This window comes from Panthera onca, chromosome B2 (assembly GCF_046562875.1).
Source record: "Panthera onca isolate mPanOnc1 chromosome B2, mPanOnc1 haplotype 2, whole genome shotgun sequence".
In the NCBI taxonomy this organism is placed as follows: Eukaryota; Metazoa; Chordata; class Mammalia; order Carnivora; family Felidae; genus Panthera; species Panthera onca.
In genome coordinates, this window is record NC_138343.1 from 138,021,285 (window position 1) to 138,044,321 (window position 23,037).

Below are 23,037 nucleotides of genomic sequence, written 5' to 3' on the forward strand. Positions count from 1 at the left end.
AAAAGGCACCACCATTCTGGACCAAAGGCAAGAGATTTTGGTTCCACAACACCACAACTGTCTCGTTCCAGTTGCAGCCGTAAAACACATTCCTCCACTCAAAACATAAATGATTCGAAGAATTCAACTACCCAACCCAGTGGAATATGTACATCCTTACATTCTTCTTTTGGAAAACACAACACTTCTATGAATAATGATCCTTGGTAGAACGTGATCTTTGTCCATTAGAATCTTCGTCCCGCTGTCGTTCTCTTGAGGGCAAAGAACAGAATACACACTTCTCACATCCCACCTAAAGCCTAGCATAACCATGAGCTCCTAGGAGGGACACGGTGTTTGTTCAACTGAGCTCAATCCCTCCAGTCTCCATGTAAGCACTGCCACCGGAAGGAGGGCTCCTGTTGCCAACACAGTAGGTCCTCACCTAAGTCGCGTCTTTAGAGGAGTAGCCACTGCTTGAGGAATTGGTTTCAGTTTTCCTTTTAAGGAGAGCTCTCGCAACATCTTGAAGAGCTGCTCGGGGCACGATAAAAGGGGAGAGAATGTTGGCTTGTTCTCAGATAGAATTTCCAACATGGGCAGAGGAAGGTGGTTTCTCGAGTCCCTGGGGGGTGCCCTCGTGGGCAGACGTGGGGGCCCGCTGCTGCTGATAGATATCCTGGATCAGCAGGGTGTTCATCAACTTCCACTCCCTGTATTTTCTGGCTGTCAACTTCGGATCATCCAGCAACTGGTTAATCATGGCCAGGTCATGTTCTTTACACTGTCCAAGAAGGAAAAAAAAAAAAAAAAAAAAAAAAAAAAGGAGGGGGGTGGGGAGATGTAGTGAGTATTTTAATTTCAATAAACCCTCTTCAAATCTTTTACAAATACACATATACATTCGCCATAAAATTATCAAAGTGTTTTTACACATTAATATTCTAATCCGGAAGCCTAAGAGATATGACAGGACATCCATTTGCATACATTTGCCAAGAAGACGTTAAGTTCTCCTACCCAAGGGCCAGTAGAAGAACGTAGCCAGGATCTTCCACATGGATCTTCCCTCACCGACCCTTATTCCACACCTCGGTAATGTTTCTATCTCAGAGTGACCATTATTTCTTCTACAACTTACAACTGTATGATCATTTCATTGACCACCCAAACTTCACTAAGTAAAACTGGGATGTAGTACATTCCCTAAGACACAAGATGGCACAAAATATATCTTTATTAAATTATCTTCATTTTTAATAACTCACGTGCATGTATTTAGTTAACACACACTGAATAAATATATAGGCTACCTTTTTGTTCAAAGAAAAGACTACTAGCCTCCCATCAAAACAGTGTGTGTTTCGATGATACTAGTGGAACAAACGATCTATCTGCATTGTTTTACCCTGCCTCCTCTGTAACCAGTAACACACACGTCTGAAACGCCTGGGTCAGGTGAAGGGAGTGTTCTTTAGCCAAGGAATGAGAGAAAAATGAGGTGTAACAGCCTCCACGTTCAATAATGGTCGCTCAGTCCTGACAATTTTATCTCAAATCTATTCTTGTTTCCACCATCCATCTGACCATAATCCTAATCCAATTCATCACACCTGATGTGTCCCCACCCCTAATCCTCACTTTAAATCCACCCTCCACGGGCCGTGCAGGACATCCACCCAGAATGCCGAGTCCTCTGAATGGTCCTCCTTCATGTCCAAGGTCCTATTTGAGCTCTATCTGTTGATCCCCACGCCCTTCTCATTTCCTGCTCTGTGTTGATGTGCATTCCCGCCCCCCTACCCCACACAATGCCAGTCCACACTCCGCGATGTTGTGCCACAGGCAGGACCTTCCATATCTTTCTTCTGGTGAACTCTACTTCCTGGAGTTGCCTTCACATGGAACACTTTCCAATCTTTCTTTACCGGATTTTACTATAACTCATAAATCTATACACACTTCAGGCATCCTGTTCTCCAGAAAATTTTCTCTGAACCCCTAAATGCACTCAGAAGCTTTATTTATGCTCTCATGCCTTCCAATGCTTAGAACTTAACATGTTATACTTAGATGTTCATGGATCTGTCACGCCACCTACTCTTAAGCTTCTTTTTTAGTTTTTTTAAATGTTTTTTTATTTTTGAGAGAGAGAGAGAGAGAGAGAGAGACGGAGCATGAGTGGGGGAAGGGCCGAGAGATGGGGAGACACAGAATCCGAAGCAGGCTCCAGGCTCCAAGCTGTCAGCACAGAGTCCAATGCGGGGCTCAAATTCACGAACTGTGAGATCATGACCTGAGCAGAAGTCAGACGCTTAACCGACTGAGCCACCCACGCACCCCGTATTCTAAAGCTTCTTAAGAAAATCGACATTTTATTCATTCCCGTGTGTCTTGCACGTAACACAATGCCAAGTGCCAGGGAGACAGTCAATACATGTTTATTTTAAACCAATCTTTCTGCCTATCCCCAGGCCACCATGCGTGTAGCTAAAAATTCACAACCAGAATCAGGGGTTGTAGTTCAAATTTATGACCACTGCCACTAAGTGCCTTTCACTACTATCCATTAGTCATATTTTCCTACCCCTTTTTTCTCCCAATCTCCCAAATTACTATTTCAAAACCTTCCATCTCTTCCCAAATCTCCTTCCCTCCCCCACCCTCCTTTGCAGCTGAAGACCTTGTTTTCTATTTTTTTTTTTTTTTTGAGGAAATGGAAACGATCAAAAGAACACTTCGCTCAAGTTCCTACTGCCCACTCCCTATATCAACACAAGCACATCCCTGCCTTCCTTCCCGTTCTTTTGGATAAAATATCTGTGTTCCTAGCAAAGGCCAGTCTCCACTTGTGCACTGTCACCCACTCCCTCATACTCAAGAAACCCACTCCGGCAATTCTCCCTTCTTCCCTGTGACTCATTAACTTCCCATCTCTACTTGATCATCGTGTGTGCTGTTACCTCTCCCATCTTCAAAGCCTTCTCTCAAGCCCACATCCCTGCTCCAGCAAATGGTCCACTCTTCACCTTGTCTCCAATGTCCCCTTGACCATTCTCTCATAGAACCACGCCCATCACGGTTCAACCCGAACTCCTCTTGCTCAGGCCATCAGTGACCTACATGTTGCTAAATCCAGTAACTATCATTAGCTTACTTACCAACAGCATCTAAAACTATCGGCTCCTCCTTCTTAAACACTTTCATCGCGTCACTTCTGTGACACATTTTTCTCATCCCCAAAATGGCCACTTATTCTAAATCTCTATTGAGGATTCCTCATTCTAGTCCAATCTCTTAAGATTGGAGAGCTCTAGAACCTCAGCCTTTAGCTGCCTCTGTATGTACATCCACGTTCTTGGTAATCTCATGCCTCCCATTCTCCCTAGGCACTAAGGGTCACAAATTTATTTTGCAAGCCTAATCTCTCCCCTGAACTTCAGACTTGTTTGTCTACACCCCCTCTTCTGCAGCTCCACCTGGATGTGAACGGGGCATCTCAAATGTAACACGTCCAAAACGAGGCTCCTATTATTCTCTAAGTGTCCCACCCACCCCAATTTCCAGTACACTCTGAAACCTCTTCCCGCCATGGCCTTTTGCAAAGCACCCAATGGCAATTCCACGTTTCCAGTGGCTCGGGCCAAACACTGGAGTCACCCTTGACTCCTTCTCTCACTGCCAGTCCACCAGCAAATCCGGAGCTCTACTTTCCAAATATGTCAAACTACAGCACACCTGTGTTCAGAACCTTCCAAAGGCTTCCTATCTCACTGACTTGAAGTTAAGGCATTAGCAGTGGCACTAGGCACCATGTGATGGAATCCCCCGTTGCCCCTCTGAGCTGTTCTCCCTGTGCTCCAGCCCCCCAAAACACTCCAGCCAAACGACCTCCTTGCTCTTCCTTAAGCCTCCTAGGCATTCCCGGACCAAGGCACTTGCATTTTTGTTCTTTGCCTGTAACATTCTGCCTCAGATAGCCTCAAGACTCACTCCCTTCTTTTCAGATTTTACTCAAATCTCATCTTTCAAAAAGGCTTTTCATGCCTTTCCTAATTAAAACTCAATCCATCAGCACTCCTCACCCCCACTTCTATTCTCTATCTATCATCACTTAGCGTACTATAAAATTGATTTGTTTACTTAGTTATTTTTATTTTCTCCTCTACCTAAACATAAGCTTCTTAAGGAAAGGGATTTTTGTCTCGTATGCCCACTGTGAGACCCCAAGTGCATCAAAGAACGGTTCATACGTGGTAGACATTCACTAAATGCTTGCTGGAAAAAGAAAGAATATATGAAATAAAATGTGAATGAATAATTACCCATTTGCTTTTAAATCTCTTTTTTTAATGTCTATTATTTTGAGAGAGAGAGAGAGAAGAGAGAGCACAGAGGAAGGGCAGAGAGAAAGAGAGAGTTCCAAGCAGGCTTTGCACCGTCAGCACAGAGCATAGCACAGGGCTCAAACTCACCAAGCACAAATCGTGATCTGAGCCAAAATCAAGAGGTGGATGTTTAAGTGACTGAGCTACCCAGGCGCCTCTGCTTTTAAATCTTTTTTATATCGTGAACTCTATTTAGAGCCTAAGGAAATCCTCTCCATAAACAAACAAAAATGTTTATATGTATGTGTGTATTTTATAAACATATTATTTATTACATATGTCCTATTTGTTTACATATAACTATATAGATATTTATATCTATACATTTGCATATCGTTTTAGAGATTCTAGAACTGGTAGCATTTATTCGATCCAAATGAGGGATCTGGTTTTAGATGATCACAAACACTGGCACAAAAATGTATTATTTGTTCTTCACGCTTTAACTTATGTTTTACTTGGGGCATTTTACTACATTTTGCTTCTTTTTTTTCCCCCTGTTTTCTTGAAATGTGGATCTCCAATAAAGTACTATGTACATAGTAGTCTGAGTGGTAAGATTTATAATTCTGAATCAAGAGAGCAATAATGTGGTGACAGATGGAGGTTAAAATATATATATATATATATAATATATATATTATATATATATATATATAATATATATTTATATATATACATGTGGATTCCAGGAAGGAAAAGAAAAATTGTGTAGTGGTAAAGTAACCAAGGAGTGATAACAAGCAGGTTGACCGTGAACCAGAAGCAGAGGGATGGCAGGGTAGACGAGTGGATAACTAGAAAAGATTGGTGCTAGAAAGTCAAGCAAGGCCAAGGGAGTCTTCTCTCTTCCCTCTGAGTTCCCAACACCTACATTCAGATAACCATCTTCCCCCCTAAAATAAAAATAAAAATAAATAAGCTTTCTTCCTTTGGTATCACAATGGTGCTATTCATATGAAGTTATTTAAGGAGTTTTATGTTGTCCTTAAATTTTGACATCTGGGGTGAAACAGGTGATGGAGTTTAATGGAGTTTATTTATTTTTTTTTTTTCTTTTTTTTCAAATTTTTTTTTTCAACGTTTTTTATTTATTTTTGGGACAGAGAGAGACAGAGCATGAACGGGGGAGGGGCAGAGAGAGAGGGAGACACAGAATCGGAAACAGGCTCCAGGCTCCGAGCCATCAGCCCAGAGCCTGACGCGGGGCTCGAACTCACAGACCGCGAGATCGTGACCTGGCTGAAGTCGGACGCTTAACCGACTGCGCCACCCAGGCGCCCCGTAATGGAGTTTAAAGAGCCCACTTCTCATGATGAGCAGCAGGTGTGGTACAAAAGTGCTGAAACACTATATTGTACACCTGAAACTAATACGACCCTTTATGTTAACTATACGGGAATGACACCTTAAAACTCAATAAGAAATCTTTAAATCTCTAGTTTCTTCCACACACAAAAAATGGTGACATCCACTTCAGAGAGAGATCCTAGTATTTTATCAAAAGAACGAAGATCTTTGCAGAGTAACAAAATGTCAAGAATTGATTCTCTTAAGGCAAAATGAATAAACCACCCCTCTAAATGTGATCAAAGGTTTCAGGAAAGGGTCTCTTCAACTTTGGCCTGACACTTCTCATATAGTTCTCAGCTCTGAGCAGTTCAAGTTTCTTACCGTTTGGCTCAAGTCTGTGTTAAGTTCTTTTATGGATAAAAAGAAATTACTGTAGACGAGAATAGAAAGGAAGGAAATTAATAAAACAAAAAGAGCCTCTGAACTGCTTCCTAGCCCAGCACTCAGTCAGCAGCATGGTGCACTGGCCCTGCTTCTCCCTGCTGTGGTGCAGGAGGCCCACCGGACGCTTTGAACTACCTTTACGACATCCTCCTGGTCTTCTGGCAGGCAGGCCGGGTCTGGCAGGGCTTCCAGATAATACCATGAAAGAGACAATGCTATACTTTCCTTTTTCACTCCAAATAGTCAGTGCCTGATTCAAGAACTAAGCGCTGGAAATGTCTTCTACCAGAGCAGTTGAGGAAAGGAGGGTTCGTTTCTCTTTGGACACAGACCAGAATAACCCTGAGAGAAAGTTCCAGGCAGACCCATTAATCGTTCATTTTAAAATAAAGACACGTTTAGCCAAAAGTCAATGGATGTTGAGTTATCACAACTTCCTAAAGATCTACATTTAGTATATGACATGATAGTTCATTCAACATCCTGGAAGAATTCCCATGAAGAGAATTTGTTCCAATACAATCCCAATGCAGGGATTTTTCTTTATTTATGGAATGTGCCTATCACTAACATAAACATTATTGTTAAAAGTTTCCTTGTTTCTGTATGAAACAGTGTGTTTGTCCACACCGCATCTTTGAAGTATTTTTCAAATCACATTTATATTACAATGTAATATGTACAGAAAAGCACTCATATAAAAAGGCTTGTGCTTGATGAATTACCACGAAATGGACATATCTTGTAACCGGCCACCACTGAGGTCAGAAGGTGACCTGAGAAGCTGTCCTGTGGCCCCTTCCAGGCATCTCTCCCGTTCCCCTCAACTGCTCTGAATTTTAAAACAATTATAATTAAATGTGATTCGATTAAAAATAGCTAAAGTAAGTCTTAAAGACTTTTGACATGAATAATCATACATATACTGAACGATCTTTCTCCAGTAAATAGGCCGATGTGCTTTTTTTCCCCAAAAGGCCAATTTCCACATCAGCATGACTTCCCCCTCATGATGAGGTTCACAGGAGGACCGTATAACATGGATTATGTTTCCGCAGCCTAGCATTACATTTTTGTGAGGCCTAAGGGATCCTGTGGAAAGGGATCCTTTCCAGCAATGTACAGAGACAACAGATGTTCACATGGGTGTGGTCGGTGCCCCCGAGATGGCCCCCTATGCTCCCTGCCTTCCTGGCATCCCCACCCTTATGTAATTCTCCCCTCCTTGAACACGGGCTGACTTTTATACCAAAGTTTTATGCTCCTAGTGCACAGTGCCCTGTAACTGTAATATGGTGTCACAGCTGAGACAGGACTGATCCATCTTGCTCACTCACTGTTCCTGTCTTACTCACTCTGGGGAAAGCCAACTTCCATTTGGGAAGCTACCGTATGTTCACAGAGCAAGGAAATGTGTGAACAACTGGGACCTCACTCCAACAACATGCAAGGAACTGGATCCTGCCAACAACCATATGATAGATAGAGCCTAGGATCACACCTTCCCCAGTGGAGGAATGAACAAAGTCCCGGCTGATGCCGGGATTGCAGTTTGTGAGAGACCTGGAGGAGAAGCATCTAGCTCCATGCCAAGATTCCTGACCCACAGAAACCGTGAAAAGACAAATGTTCATTGTCTGTAGTTGGTAAATTTGGGGCTGTTACCTCACAATAGATAACAAATACACAGGGAGAAAAGAAAAAGCTGAATTCATAAATTCCATGGCCACAGTGCATGGAGAGCAAGAGGTCACAGAGAATCATATTATGGGCCAATAAAAGCTTTGAATTCTTTGTACAAACCTGGCCTCCCTGTGGCCAGGTCAGGGCATGGTCCTGTGACCATCTAGAGTCCTGAGTTGCTATGCTGTTCTTAGCTATTCTGCTAAGACCATAGTCTTTCTCCTTCTAGAAATGGCCTGAACTGTCCATCCTCTCCTTAGCATGTTCCTTGTTTCTCCCAACATGGACTGCAATATATCATCCATTGACATACATTTCCTCCTCCATGAATGTCCTTCCTTCTAACCCTAATATTCTTCATCTCTTACTCACGGACCAGTTGTCAGCACCTTCATGACTTTGTCCCTAATGGCTTCAAATAGGCAGCCATGTCCCTCCTCTGGGGCTACGAAAGCACCCAAGCTTGTATCAGCTACACCACTCAGCAGACCTCATTCTATTTTCCTCTCTGTTTCCACCATCCAGTGTGGTGCACTCAGTGGTCCCAGTGCCCAAGAATAGAGCCTGGTACACAGTAAGATTCAGGAAATATTGGTCTAATGAAAAATGTATTCACTCACATCAGTTATCACAAATAAGATCGTAAAATGCTACACTGAATGACCAAACATGTTTATCAATTTCATACATACCACGGAATAGAACATTTTTGGCTCTGAAAGGAGTGCTACTAATGTCTATCATTAAACGTTAGAGAATTTCTCTACACTTTGTTTTTCTTTGTATCATTAAAATACTGCTCTTCTTTTCTTTTTCAGCCTCATTTTTGCAGCCTCTTAGGATGCTTAGCTATTCTACTAACAGGGACATCTGACGAAGAGTCCCTCAGCCGTTTCTTTGTAGCCTTGGCTTTTGATTGCTATTTCTTCCTGGAAAGAGACTCAAATTCTTGATGCAAAAGGACATATACAACCCAGAATGAAACTGCAGAATCTATCAAGGCTTTTCAGCATCTATAAATCTTCTGCTGATTTGGGACTATTTTACAAAGTATCCTGGCCTCCTCCTGTTCATGCTATAATCTACATGTGAAAGCAGGATGCTTTTGTTGGGAAGAACCATTTTAGTTGAAGAGGACCTGGAAATAGCCTCAGTACGTTTTGCGCCCTGTGCCTCATTCCCATTGTGAAAACACCTGCTAGTCTATTACCATCGAGTGTACCTTTTCCATTGCCTGTCTCTCATGGGTTTCTTCACTCCAGAGCCTAGGTCTGAGAATCATGAAGTCTTGGCTCTATCTGAAATCTAGATATTTTCTTCTGGAAGTAGGAGAGAAGAAGAATGGCACTCTTTAATGAATCCAATGAAATTCCAAAATCTTATGAATCTCACTGTTTATTCTCACAAGTTGACTATCCCAAGCCTTCATCAACATTTACTGTGCTAAGTAAAGGGTACAAAAAATATTACACATGGTCCTTATCTTCTAGGAGCTTGACATTTGAACTTTTATACCAAAGTGAATGTAAAAATCAAGGCCTATTGTAGAAAAGTGCATTTGGTGCTACTGTGCGAATGTTCTAGTGCTTTAAGGAGGCCAAAGGTCATCCCAACCTACAGAGATTATAGTTACTTTTACTGCCCTCCCCTCCACCCAAACACACACACCGGTGGGCATGAATCTCTGCAGAAGCAGCCATTCCTTGCCCCACACCCAGAGTTTATCCACAATCTGAAATTTTTTACCTTCAATGTGCTGTTCAAGGTTCGGATTTTGTGAAGTTTCTCATTTATGGATGGATTCTTACATCGCTTCACAAAGGACTTTCTCAGCTCCTTTTTGGTTGAAGGCCGTCGGTCCCCGAGAGGAGAGAGACTAGCTTGCTCCAATGATTTGTAGAGTCTCTCCATTTCATCATCTTCAGATACCTTTGTTTCCTCTATTAAAATAAAAATTTTTTAAAAAGCAATAGCAAGAAACCCAGTTAAAGTCAAATTGAGAACATGAGACATTGTGGTCTGAACACCAGGCCCTGCTCGCACTTCTAACTTCCAGAACTATGAGACAATAAATTTTTGTTGTCTAAGCCACTCAGTTTATGGTACTTTGTAATGACAGCGCCATGTTCCCTTCGAAGGCACTAGGGAAGACTCTGTTCCAGGCCTCTCTCTTAGATTCTGTCAGTTCCTTGGCTTGTGGCAGAATTCCAGTCTTCATGGGGTGTTTTCCCTCTATGTATGTCTCTGTGTCCAAATTTCCTCCTTTCAGAAGGATGTCGGTCACATTGGATTTGGGGCTCCCCCTCCTGACCTCATCTCAACTAATTAAATCTGCAACAACCTCATTTCTAATAAGGGCACATTCTAAGATACTTTTGAACTAGAATTTCAACATAGAAATTTTGGAAGGACAAAACTGAACTCGTGATAGTCCACCAGCTAGCTCCCTCCAAATTCACGTCCTTCTCACATGCAAAATGCATTCACCCAATCCCAACATCTCCAAGAGTCTTAACCCATTCCAACATCAATTCTAAGTCCAAAATCTAATCCAAATAGCATCTAAATGTGGTATTGGTGAGACTCAGAGAATGATTCATCCTGTGGCAAAATTCCTCTCCATCTGTGAATCTGTGAAACAAGTTATCTGCTTCTAAAATACACTGATGGGACAAGCAAACTCTAGCAAACTAATATATAATCTAAAGCTTGAGAACCATTGCTCCTGATAAGTTTTTAATGTCCTTCCTAAAACTGCCCTTTGAGAGAAGGAATCCCCATGTGATATGTGGCTTTGAGCAGATAATGATCATTTCTCATGCTGCCACATACCTCCAACCCCCCTTCTTAACCACAACTTGCTAACCTCAGCCCAAATGCTTCCAGTGACGTGACTCTGCATGGGATCTAGTGGGGGACCACATGAACTAGGCTAAGTCAATGACAGTTCCACATACTGGCCAGAGTCATTGATTCAGGGATAAGCAGATGTCTCAGGTCAGAACACCTGGGGCCAGGAAGACTCAGTTCTGAGACTTGGGTGGGATATCAGGGAATCAATCTCTCTTGTTTTCCTAAACATGTGATAATATGAGCTGGAGGCTTCCACAGATCACCCCAAGAATCGTGAGAATGGAGCCAATCTATAGGACACAGCTGAAATATGGATCTCGGTCACTCTACTGGAGCCCTTGCAGTTCTGGAAGCCAATACATTGCCTTCGTTAAGCAACTGTCAGTGTAGTTATCAATCACACGCAACTGAAAGGACCCCAAATGATATAGGTTACCCAAAGAAAATCTTCATCTCTGGATATTGCTTTAATACCCATTAGAACTTTGGTCCTTTATTCCTTCATTCCCTGAAAATAATTTTGGGAAAGACACACAGCAATATTTCTTTGTCCACAATGTACTTTTTAGTCTCTAGGTGTTTCACATCTTACTCTGAGAATAAGCTTGATAGAGGGCCATATCAAAGGCATGGCATTAGGAAGAACTGAAACAAAAGAGGTCTCTCCAAAGGGTAGAGAAAAGCATACAATATTAATATAGGAGCTTCAAAATCAAGCAAAATTGATTTACTTTAGTTTATTTTTGTAAGATTAGACATCTTTAAGCAATAACTTTTCCTCATCTACTACCAGAAAGCCACCACAAGGTGTTGCCAATGTTTGGAGGGTAAAGATGTTGAACTAACTTTGCAACCGACGTCAAGTATCGGTCAGTAAACCTCTTTGCTCTCTACCAAAACAGACTCCAAAAAGGGGGGAAATATTCAAAACTGCATTTGAACACAATTAGAACTTCCGGCTCAGACTGTGTGCAGACATCAAAAGTGAGTTTTTCTCAATAAGCACATGAAAAGATGCTCAGCATCATCAGTCATTACAGAGAATCCAAATCACAACCACAATGAGATACTACCTCGCACCTGCCAGGATGACTAAAATCAAAAAGACAGACAGAGTAAGTGTAGAAAAGGATGCGGAGAAGCTGAAACCCTTATACATTACTGGTAAGGATATAAAACGAAGTCACCACTTTAGGAAAAGGTTTGGCACTTCCTCAAAAGCTAAACAAAGAGTTACCATATGACCCGACAATTCCACTCCCAGGTACATACTCAAGAGAATGAAAACGGCATGCTAACACAAACTTGTACCAACTGTTCATAGCAGTACAATTCATCATAGACAAAAGGTGGGAACAGCTTAAATGTTCATCAACTGAGGAATGGATAAACCAAATGTGGTATACGCACACAATGGAATATTATTCCGTAACTGAAAGCAACGAAGTACTGATACATATTACAAGATAGATGAACCTTGAAAACATTCTGCTAACTAAAAGAAGTCAGTCACAAAAGACCACACACTGTGTCCCACTTACATGAAATGTCAGAACAGGCAAATCCATAGAAACAGAAAGTAGATTTAGTGGCTGCATGGGGCTGGGGAAGGGACAGGCAGAAATGGGGAACGACAGCCAATGTGTATAGGTGTGTGTGTGTGTGTGTGTGTGTGTGTGTGTGTGTGTGGTATTGAAAATGTTGTCAAATTCAATTGTGGAGATGGTTGTCCAGCTCTATAAATACACGAAAAAAAAAACACTGAACCATTTTTATACATGAATTATATGGTATGTGGAATATATATCAATAAAACTCTGAGAAAGTAGGTTTTTAGGAGATTGTCCTGATAACTGACGATACTTGCACAGCAGGAATACTAAGCATGGTAACAGTCCTGTAGTTAAGCTGTAGATACTAGAAAGTCTCAAGAAAACTAAATTAACAGATATCAGACTCTCAGAGGGGACATTAGGATTGAGGACCCTGGGGCATTTCAGACATACAAGGATACGACAGTTTTTATATGTCCTTTTTTCTACAGCAAGGCAAGTGAGACTCGACTTTGAATAAAGCCTAAACACACAGCTTTCAGTGCCACAGGATTTAAGTACTATCTATTTAACAAACTTCAGGAAGTAAACCAAATAAGTATTTAACAAAGAAAACAAAATGGTTTCTTTAAATTTCTCTGTGTTCATGAAGCACCTCAGTTGTACCATTAAAGATGGTGATCGAAAATAAATTTACTTGTGACTAGTACATTACTTCATAATTAAGTCAGGGTAAAATGATTATGTTAAGACCACATATCTAAATCAAAAGATAGGAAACCGGTAAAGCTAAAAATAACTTTAGAAACTTAGAATAAGGTGGTATAAAGTACATTCCCTAAATGAAAAATAAACAGGGCTGCCTTTGGATAGTTTTATCATTATTTAATATATGTAGATATATTTCATCTTTTATGTTAAAAATATCAAGAATTATCTTTCTTCCCCACACACATTCCTTTCCCTGACTGAAATTTGGGGGCATTAATCATGAGCATATGGGTGTGTATGTGTGTGCATTATGGATGCGGTGTCTGGGCATGGGTAGCGTGTATGATGTGTGTAGTACGGGGGGTGTGGTGCATGTGTGTGGTGTAAGTGTGTAGAATGGGGGGTCTGGTATGGGTGTGATGTGTGGGGTCTGTGTGTGGTCTGTAGGTATGTAGGGGGGTGTGCATGTGTGTGCGATGCGTGTGCAACTTGATCCTCCAGAAATAAACCCACAGGTAAAGCGCACCTGTTGGGATTACCGAAAGTTAATACAGAATTCCCCTAAAATATGACCAAATAATGTTCAAAAGACACTCTCTATTTGAATTCACTTAGAAGCTGAGGTAATAGGAAGCTGCAAGCGTGCTCAGATAAGGCCAAAACTGCTGGGGCAAAAGGGGGAACCTGACAGGTGAATGTTCCTGCTGTGCTCTCGCCTCCCAGCCATCCAGCACCCCCTTCTCGGAGGAAACCTGAAACCGAAAGATTAGATGTGCATCTGACCTCTAAGAACCAGATTCCAGAATTGCCCACAAGCATAAGGACAATACAATAACAAATGGTGACATTAAGAGTCAAGAAAATATCTCTATTGGCTGTTTTGGGTCATAATCTGAGAGATGTACAGCATATCGCTAAATACTCAGGGGACAAACCTATGATCCAACCCCTCCCGTGGGTCCCGTGACCCAGCTGGGAGCTCTGTCTTGTTTTTACTGCCACTAATGGCTGGTGCTTGGGTCTTCACGGGGCCGTAAGATGAACAGCCAATAATAATGGAAGCAGATGATAAACAGGGTTCACAGGACAACTAAAGACACAACAGGTATAAGCACAACAAAATACAACTTACACCTGACCCCAGAGCACAGGAGAGTAGTGCTGGTGTGTTAATCCTGTGCCTCAAAGGGGCTACTGCATGAAGTAATGTTTAAAATCTCCCTTTCAGGGGCACCCGGGTGGCTCAGTCGGTTGAGCGCCCAACTTTACCTCAGGTCATGATCTCGCGGTTCGTGGGTTCAAACCCCGCATCAGAGTCTCTGCTGTCAGCACAGAGCACGCTTCAGATCCTCTGTCCCCCTCTCTCCCTGACCTTCCCCTGCACGCTCTCTCTCAAAAATGAATAAACTTTAAAATAAATTCTCCCTTTCATGTTTTCATGTAAATACTTTTCTAAATTATAATTCCATATTAAGAGATATTAGATTATTTGTCTTATTTTAACCAGACTGTAGAAGGAGCAAGGAAAAAGACTGCCGGCAAAGACAGCTGGTCTATCTCACATTGGAAGCAGAAGACACCTTTATCATTTCCACATCCCTTATCTTTTGCAGCAAAATAAGTAAATTTTTTCTGACAGTCCAGTGTTCACGCAATTGCCAGCCTTCTCCTCAAGAGCTCAGTCCTTCTTACACAAAATAACAGGACTTCAACTCCCTTCACCACATACGGCACTTGACAGTCTATCTCATCCAGCTCACAAGGCTTTGCCAAGGAAGATGATAACTATTTTTATTCTATGGAGGGGGAAAAAAATGGAGAATCTCGAAAAACAGTAAGTGATCTTTCCAAAATGTAAATCAGCGATGGAATTAAGAACAGAAGTTCAATTCCACACTGTGCAGGCCCGTGAGTTTCTAGACCAGTCTTCTCAAACTTTAATAGGCAAACAATCACCCAGGGCTTCTGTTAAAATGCAGAATCTGACTCAGCCAGTCTAGCATGGCTTTGAGCCTCTCAATTATTAACAAGCTCTCAGGTGATGCTCAAACTGCTGGCCCATGGACTGTGCTCTGTGCAGCAAGGCGAGACTGTCACAAATTTGTCATGCAACCCCAGCTTCAACTCACTGGAAGAGAAAGGGACTAGAGTTACAGTTGAAAAGTAGGGACTCATCCAGAAAGCAGCTCACCTACTTTTTCTCCGGGACCCTTTACACCCGTTAGACTAGCTCAGAATGTCTCAGGGGATCCAACTAGCAAACTCTCTCAACGGAGGTCCAAGTAATGCAGAGGTTTAAACTCTAGAAAGAAATAGGATTTTTTTTAAATAAGATCTTTCTTGGTGACATCAGCAGATGAGGCAAAACAACATCTTAACTAATGGTTAGAAGTTTGCTCCTTTCCAAGATTATGCCAGATGAATGCGCTGCTCTCTCCCCATCCTCCCACTTTTCCCGGCCTATTGTCTGCCTCTGACAGGACAGGCAGGCTCCTGGAGGCCCAGAATTTGGCTGTCGAGAACACTGTATGCAGATTATCCCTTTAAATGCAGTATTTTCAACTTTGCCTCCCCCACTATCTTATTTTTGGTGTTTCCTTGTGCTTTCTAGAGTGTGGTTTTTATTTTTCTATTTGGAACGTACGTGCTCAAGGAAATTCATATGCCATATTTCATATCAGAATTTGAAAGCAAGCCTGTTTGAGACTGAAAAAGTCTATATGATGTCTCAAGGAAGACAATGTTAGCTCCCCACCACGAAATGCCTGGAAAGGTTTATGTAGAAAACGGTATTCCCTGCTTCATGTGCTATGTTCCACTATGTTCCAAGTGTTTGAGCTAGGCCATGGAAGACACTTGTTACAAAGAGAGCAACTACATGCTTCTTTTGACATTATGTGTAGCTATTAAGACTGCAAATGTTATTTAACAGAACACCTATGGATGCGAACAGATTCAAAAACTTTCATAGGCTTCTTCTAATTAGTGATTCTGACAACTCTACATCATAGCAAAAGACTTAAAATAACACTGACAGACAAATTTGAATTATGTAACTAAGATACATCTGGATAACTCATTTTAACAGTAAGGACACTGCTAACCAAGAACATTACCACGGTATAATTTTGAGAGACAGACTGCCTATTTGCACAGCTGTTGCTGCTGGTGGAGACAGCCATCATGTATTGAGTTTTTAGTATGTAAAAGGCACTATATTACCTACTATACCAACATTATCTCATTAACTTTGTAAGGACCCTATGAAAAAAAAAAATTAGCCCTGATATGAAGGACTGTCAAGATATGAAAACTCTGACCAAAGCCACAAAGAGACAGACATAGGTTATGACCCCAAATCCGTAGCCTGAAACACTATGCTAGGCTAAATATATTTCATGAACTTTTTGAATAAAGCCCAATGAAGAAAGATTTCAAATCAGGCAATATACAGTCAATGAGATGACAGCCATCTGGACCAGGCAGACCAAGGCTCAGATCCCTGGTCCCACTATTCTGTCTTCCAAGCGAAAAATCCCCACCCAGAGCCTCTGTCTCTGAGGTAGTAGCCAGGATTTAAACAGCTAACACTGTTCTCACAGGGCCACAGGGCGCCAGACCAGGAAATTCCTAAGCTGCTCAGCAATGTAGGAGACAGGCTGTATAATCAGATTCTCTGCTCAGGCATTTGAACTGAGCACCTGGGGATAATCCAGTTCCAATCAGGAGCCCGAAGCTGAATCATGGTTCTGGTAGTCTGGTTCTGTGTACAATAAAGAGAAAAGCATAGACATGGAGAAAAGAACATTGGAAGAAGGCGAGTTAGGAAAGAGGTGGTTAAAACAAAACAAAACAAAAACGATCGCAGGTGAGATAAATTTTTAAATAGAGAAATCAGACTGGGAAAGAGCATCCAAGTAGAAAACGGGTATTTTTACTTGTCTCCTTCAAAGCCTCTCACCTTTTCTTCTCTTGGGTATGTGATGTTTCTATTAAGTTAGGTGACTCAATACTTTTTTTTTTTTTTAATTTTTTTTTTCAACGTTTTTTATTTATTTTTGGGACAGAGAGAGACAGAGCATGAACGGGGGAGGGGCAGAGAGAGAGGGAGACACAGAATCGGAAACAGGCTCCAGGCTCCGAGCCATCAGCCCAGAGCCTGACGCGGGGCTCGAACTCACGGACCGCGAGATCGTGACCTGGCTGAAGTCGGACGCTTAACCGACTGCGCCACCCAGGCGCCCCGACTCAATACTCTTTTACCCTATTATTGCTTTTATTGAAAAGACAAACCTAGGCTACTGGGTGATCTTTAATGTTGTTCTTTTTTATTATTATAGCATCTTGTGGCAGTGATTTTTAGCAATAAACTTAAGATTGAGTCCATGTAGCTCTACATTCTTGAAACAAATATTCCATTTATTTCTGAAATGTATTCTTCCAATCATAAGAGCACTCAGGATTAGGTGAAATACTTAAAACAGGCATCAAATTTTTATATCTGCTCACATCCTAAGAAAACAAAACATATTGGCATGCACACAAAAAAGGCATTTCCTTGGGTTTTTTTTTTCTTTTTAAAATATATTTGCAAGGTAGAGGTTGAATGGGAAATAAAAGGGGAAAATAGCTGGAAATTGCCTAAGATCAAGGATATAAATCCAGTGTACCATAGGTAAATATGTCAACCTTGGCTCCAAAAACTGCAGAGTCCATCAACCATGTGGGTCCATGATGGAGACAAGTGAGCACAAAATACAAAAATGGGAGGGTAGTGGGGCAAGATAAAAGAAGTTACCCTATTTTAATTTCACTAAGCAAAACTGAAGGTTTGGAGCAGATAAATGCTCTTACCTTTTTTAAGATGGAGCTCTCAAAAAAAAAAAAAAGATGGAGCTCTCTTTTCTTTATCTCGATGATTACAGTCTAGCGTGATCTATAATTACTTGTATAACATCCTTCTTTTGGCCTTAGAGGAAATCCAGTGTACATATTTAGAGTTATGTATTTAAATATGGAGTTAAATCCCTCCCAGCAAACATTTTCCCAGGAAATGACACCAATTCTAAAGAATTGCAATTACACTTAGTTATACAAGAGACGGAATGTGCTGGAAAACTTGTAACTCAACCTTCATTCCACTTTTTCCCTTCCACTTCTGATCCATTCATTTACCCAATTCATCAAATACTCTTTGAATGTTCACTCTGTGTTAAGGCAGTGCATTTTAGAGACTAGGGATAGACTAGGCAAGAATCTTTTATGAATTTTATATTCTTATATTTTATGTGCACAATATACCCCACATGTATAATTTTTTCTGACCCCCCCCACCCCCCACCCCCCACCACTCCATTGCTACCAACTTAGACCAGACCACCATCATTTCACTGTTTACATATTTCAACAACTACATACTGGGTGTACTGCAGCTTCCTAATAGCCATTTTCCATATAATGAAGTAATCTTTTTAAAACATAAGCCACACCCATAACACTCCCTAGGTTCAGTTCCTCCAAAATCATCCCATTGCACTTAGAACAAAATCCAAACACCTTACAGGACCCACTAGTCGTCACATAAGCCAGTTGCTGTTGACTTCTCCAATCCCTTCCTATGCTTCCCCTGCTCACTCTGTTCCAGTCACACTGGATTTCTTTCTGTTTCTTGAACCACATAATTTATTCTATTGCTAGAGCCCTTGAATTTTATTTTCTCTCTGTCTGGGGCACTTTGCCAGATAGGTTCCTTTGTCCCATTTGGCTTTCAGATCACCTCTTCAGGGAGGTCCTCCCCGACCAGTCATCTAAATCAAGGTCCTTCCTCCAACCCTATATACTCCTACTTTATTACCTGAACAGAACTTATTCACCACCTGAAATTATCTTCTTATATTTACCTAATTATCTCCCTACCCTGCCATGATAGACATATTCACGAGATTGTAAATTCTACCCAAGAGGACTATTGTCTTTATTATAATTCACTAAAGTACTTCCAAAGGCCAATTGTGCCAGGAGGACAGTAGGTTCTCAATAAATATTTGTTAAGCATTATTTGGCCAAAATTTTCATTCTTGATCTCATTAGTATCCCCTTCACCTATCCTTCAATCAAATAAACACAATGAGCTAATTTTGAAATTGGATTCTTAAAAACTCAGTAAGTAAATTATACCTACTAAATTCCAAGTATCTAAATACGCCAAAAGTAAAAATATTTTTCAGCTAGTTAAGCAAAAAAAAGAGAGGACACAAGTCACCAACATCAGAAATGAAAAAGGAGGACATCACTATAGATCCCACTGGACACCAAACAGATAATGAAGAAATACTATGAACAACTCTATGTCCAGAAATTCGATAACCTAGGTGAAATGGACTAGTCCCCTGAAAGACACAATCTATCATAACTAACATGAGAAGAAATAGATAATATGAATAGACCTGTCTCTATTTTTAAAATTGATGGGGCTCCTGGGTGGCTTGGTCGGTTAAGCGTCCGACTTCAGCTCAGGTCACGATCTCACGGTCCATGAGTTCGAGCCCCACGTCGGGCTCTGTGCTGACAGCTCAGAGCCTGGAGCCTGTTTCCGATTCTGTGTCTCCCTCTCTCTCTGCCCCTCCCCCATTCATGCTCTGTCTCTCTCTGTCTCAAAAATAAACGTTAAAAAAATTTTTTTTTAAAATTGAAATAATAATTAATAACCTTCTGAAACAGCACAGGCCCAGATGGATTCATTGGTGAATCTACCAAACATTTAAGGAACAAATTATACCAATTCTCTACAATTTCTTTCAGAAGATAGAAGCAAGCAGATGGAATACTTCCTGACTCATTCTGTGAGGCCAGATTTACTCTCATACCAAAACCAAATACATTATAAAAAAGAAGACTACAGACCAACATGCCTCATGAACATAAGATATAAAAGTCCTCAACAAAATATGAGCGAATTGAACCCAACAATGTATAAAAAGAATTATATAACACAATCAAATGGGATTTATCCCAGGTATGTGGGGCTAATTCAATACCCAAAAATTAATGTAATCCATCACATCAACAGATTAAAAGAGGGGAAAAAATCACATGATCCTATCAACATATATTTAAAAAAAGCACTTCAAAAATCTATGACCCATTTATGATAAAAAAAAAAACTCTCAGTAAAAAGGAAGTGAAATTTCTCAACTTGATATAGAAGATCTACAAAAAACCTATAGCTAACTTCATAAATGGTGAGTAACTTGAAGTTTTCCCACTAAGATCAGTAACAAGGCCAGGATTTCCCTTCTCACCACTCCTTTTCAACATTGTACTGAAAGTCCTAGCTAATGCAACACAAGGAAAGGAAATAAAAGATGTAAAGACTGGGATGGAAGAAATAAAACTTTGTTTGCAAATTATATTACATGACATTCTGAAAAGGCAAAACTGAAGATAGTAAAAAAGATCGGTGACTGCCAATGAGGTAAGGAGAGTGAGGGGTGGATAGGTGGGATACAGAAGATTCTTGTAGCAGTGAAAATACTGTATATGATACCACAGTGATGGATACATGTCATTATACATTTGTCCAAACCCACAGAATGCACAACCAAGAGGGAACCCTAACATAAACTATGAACTTTGGCTGATAATGATGTGTCAATGTGGGCTCGTCAGATGTAACAATATCCTACTTTGGTGGAGGGAATGTTGATAATGGAGGAGACTATGCATGTGTAGGGATGGGGCCAGATGGGAAATCTCAGTATGTTCTGCTCAATTTTGGTTTGAACCTAAAATTGCTTTAAAAAAAGATATAAGTCTACTAAAAAAATATTTTTCAATCTTATACTTACTATAGCTTGTGTAGTTTGAGGAAGATAGAACCTTATTTGCTTTGGCTTTAATTAGGAAAGCATAACATTGTAAGGAGAAAAATTAGAAATTAACAACAGAAGGATAGTGCAGGAATAGATCTCAAAGGCTTAAGATATTATCCTGATGAAAAGGTCTGCCTGGAAAACTGACCTTCGATTTGCCCAAGCTGCAAATTCAGACACGTGCTGGTATCATCACAGTTTCTTGATATTGCTAAGTAGAGAGAAATGTATTCAAGGGTCTCCAGGATAGCAAAAATGGGCTAGGAATATAATTATAAAGACAAAACATGAATCCGAGACCATGAGGTAAGAAGCATTTCAAAGAAGTACCAAGGATTCTTCTCAGAGCAAATAGTGTATCTGCAGGTACATGTTCTCAAGAAGACGTGTAGATCAGGGGAAGTCATGTTCAGCACTGTGCAAACATACCCCTAAGAAAGATTGCCACGGCCATTGTCATTAAGAAACCTACCATCTTTTTCTATAAAGACCATGGTTCCTCAAATTATGTCACTGACCTTTTGTCACTGATCTTTTGTGAATCCCATCCAGACAGCCAAAAACATATTCACTTTGAAATTTTCAAAAATATTTTGTGTTTGCGTAAGTTTTTATTTTAATTCTGGTCAACAAAAATATGGAACGTTTCATGAATTTATGCGCCATCCCTGTGCAGGGATCATACTAATCTTCTCTGTATTGTTCCAAGTTTAGTACATGTGCTGCTGAAGCACTCACTCTGAATTTTAAAAGCACTCTGCTAAAAATATGTTTGGTTGCAGAAGAAATTAAGTTAAATTACTCTTAAAATGGACTGTTTGCAAATAGCCAACAGTGAAAGTACTACATTATACAAACCGCATGGTCTAGTCAAAGAGGTACTCAGGACCTGCATATATTTACTAGGAAGAAAGATGTGAAAGTGAACCAACTAGGCACTTAAGGAGATAGCAAAGGTCAAACAAAATAATTCTAAAGAAAATTAAAAGAAAACTCATAAAGATAAAGCAGAATTTAATTAACTGGGTAATAAAAATAATATGCAATCAATAATGCCACAGACTTTTTTAAAGTAATAGAGCAAATAAACTTCAGGAAAATTCCGATCACACAAGTAACAAAAAGAAACGAAGCATAACTATTAGAGAGGACCAGCTAAAGTGGTCATCACATAAAGATAGGATAATTTATCTAGAAACAAAACAACTTCCAACTGTAAGGTAGGGAGACTAGTATAAGACAAACATGTAATTAAAAACCTTTTATTTCCACAACAGCAATAATAATTATTTTAAAAATGGAATAAAAGGATTCCATTCACAAATGCAAGAAAAATTATAAAAGGTCTAAGAACAAACTCAGTAAGATATATGCTAGACTTATAAGAAAAACCCTGTACTTAAAATCATAAAATGACCTGAATGGAGAAATATACCATGTTCATAGATGAAATGCCTCGATGATTTAAAGATAGCAAATTAATCTAAAAAGTTCAAGAAAATTTTAATCAAAATCCAAATGTGATTTTTTAAATTACACTTGAAAATCAAATCCAAAAATTTACCTGGAAGATCATGCAAAGGAGAGTAATGTTCTACTGAATAATAAAGCATGCTATAAAGGGAGAATCTAACTCCTCTACCATCAAAGCAGAAGATAAAACATCAGTAAAAGACTAGAGAGCTGCAGAAATAAGCCTAGAGAGAGAGAGACATAGATTCATGATTTATCCTATCATAAATATTTATCCCTATTTTGGGATCACTTCTCAAATTATAGTTCAAAAAATGGGATCCCTGGGAAATCCAGGGACCGAATTAAGTAATGGAGATACAAAGAGCAAGCACTCTTCACCTTGACAGGAGTAGTATAGAAACCCTTTAGTTTCTCCTTTGCTTCCCATTTCCACTGCCACCCCAGCTACTCTAAAAGTTTCCCCACTCTTCCAATTTCCTGTGTCCCCTTATGTTTCTACCCCACATTCTAAAGTAGACATAATTTTTCTAAAGTATTGTTTTCATTATATGAGTACGCTGACCAGAAACAATCATCCACGATCTACTGAAATTAACGACCAGCCCAGCATTCAACATCATCCAAATTTCTTTTCCGTCCCTCTTTCTTACCCCCCCCCCCCCGTGTGCAGACCCTCCCACCTGGATCACAGATTACTTAGATGTGACCTTCTCTATTTTGAACGCCTGCTCTCCTTTAAATCCCTCGAGTACCTTCTACCTCTCTGTGGCACTTACTTTGCTT

The 23,037-nt window shown here is 40.4% G+C and overlaps 1 protein-coding gene and 1 non-coding gene across 14 annotated transcripts in view; both read right to left on the minus strand.

Moving 5' to 3' along the window:
* Positions 1–427: 427 nt before the first annotated feature.
* IPCEF1 (interaction protein for cytohesin exchange factors 1) overlaps positions 428–23,037 on the minus strand; it is a 178,015-nt gene continuing 155,405 nt past the window's right edge. For all 13 annotated transcript variants that reach the window (XM_060616948.3, XM_060616947.3, XM_060616959.3 and 10 more), the window contains 2 exons: positions 9,537–9,730; positions 428–766 (listed from right to left, as the gene is read on the minus strand). In XM_060616948.3, the coding sequence (XP_060472931.1) occupies positions 560–766; positions 9,537–9,730 (401 nt within the window). In that variant the 3' untranslated portion in view covers positions 428–559. The remainder of the gene's footprint in view (positions 767–9,536; positions 9,731–23,037) is intronic.
* Positions 21,410–21,512, minus strand: LOC132668185 (U6 spliceosomal RNA). The gene has a single exon (XR_009605531.1). It is a non-coding gene; the product is annotated as a U6 spliceosomal RNA (small nuclear RNA).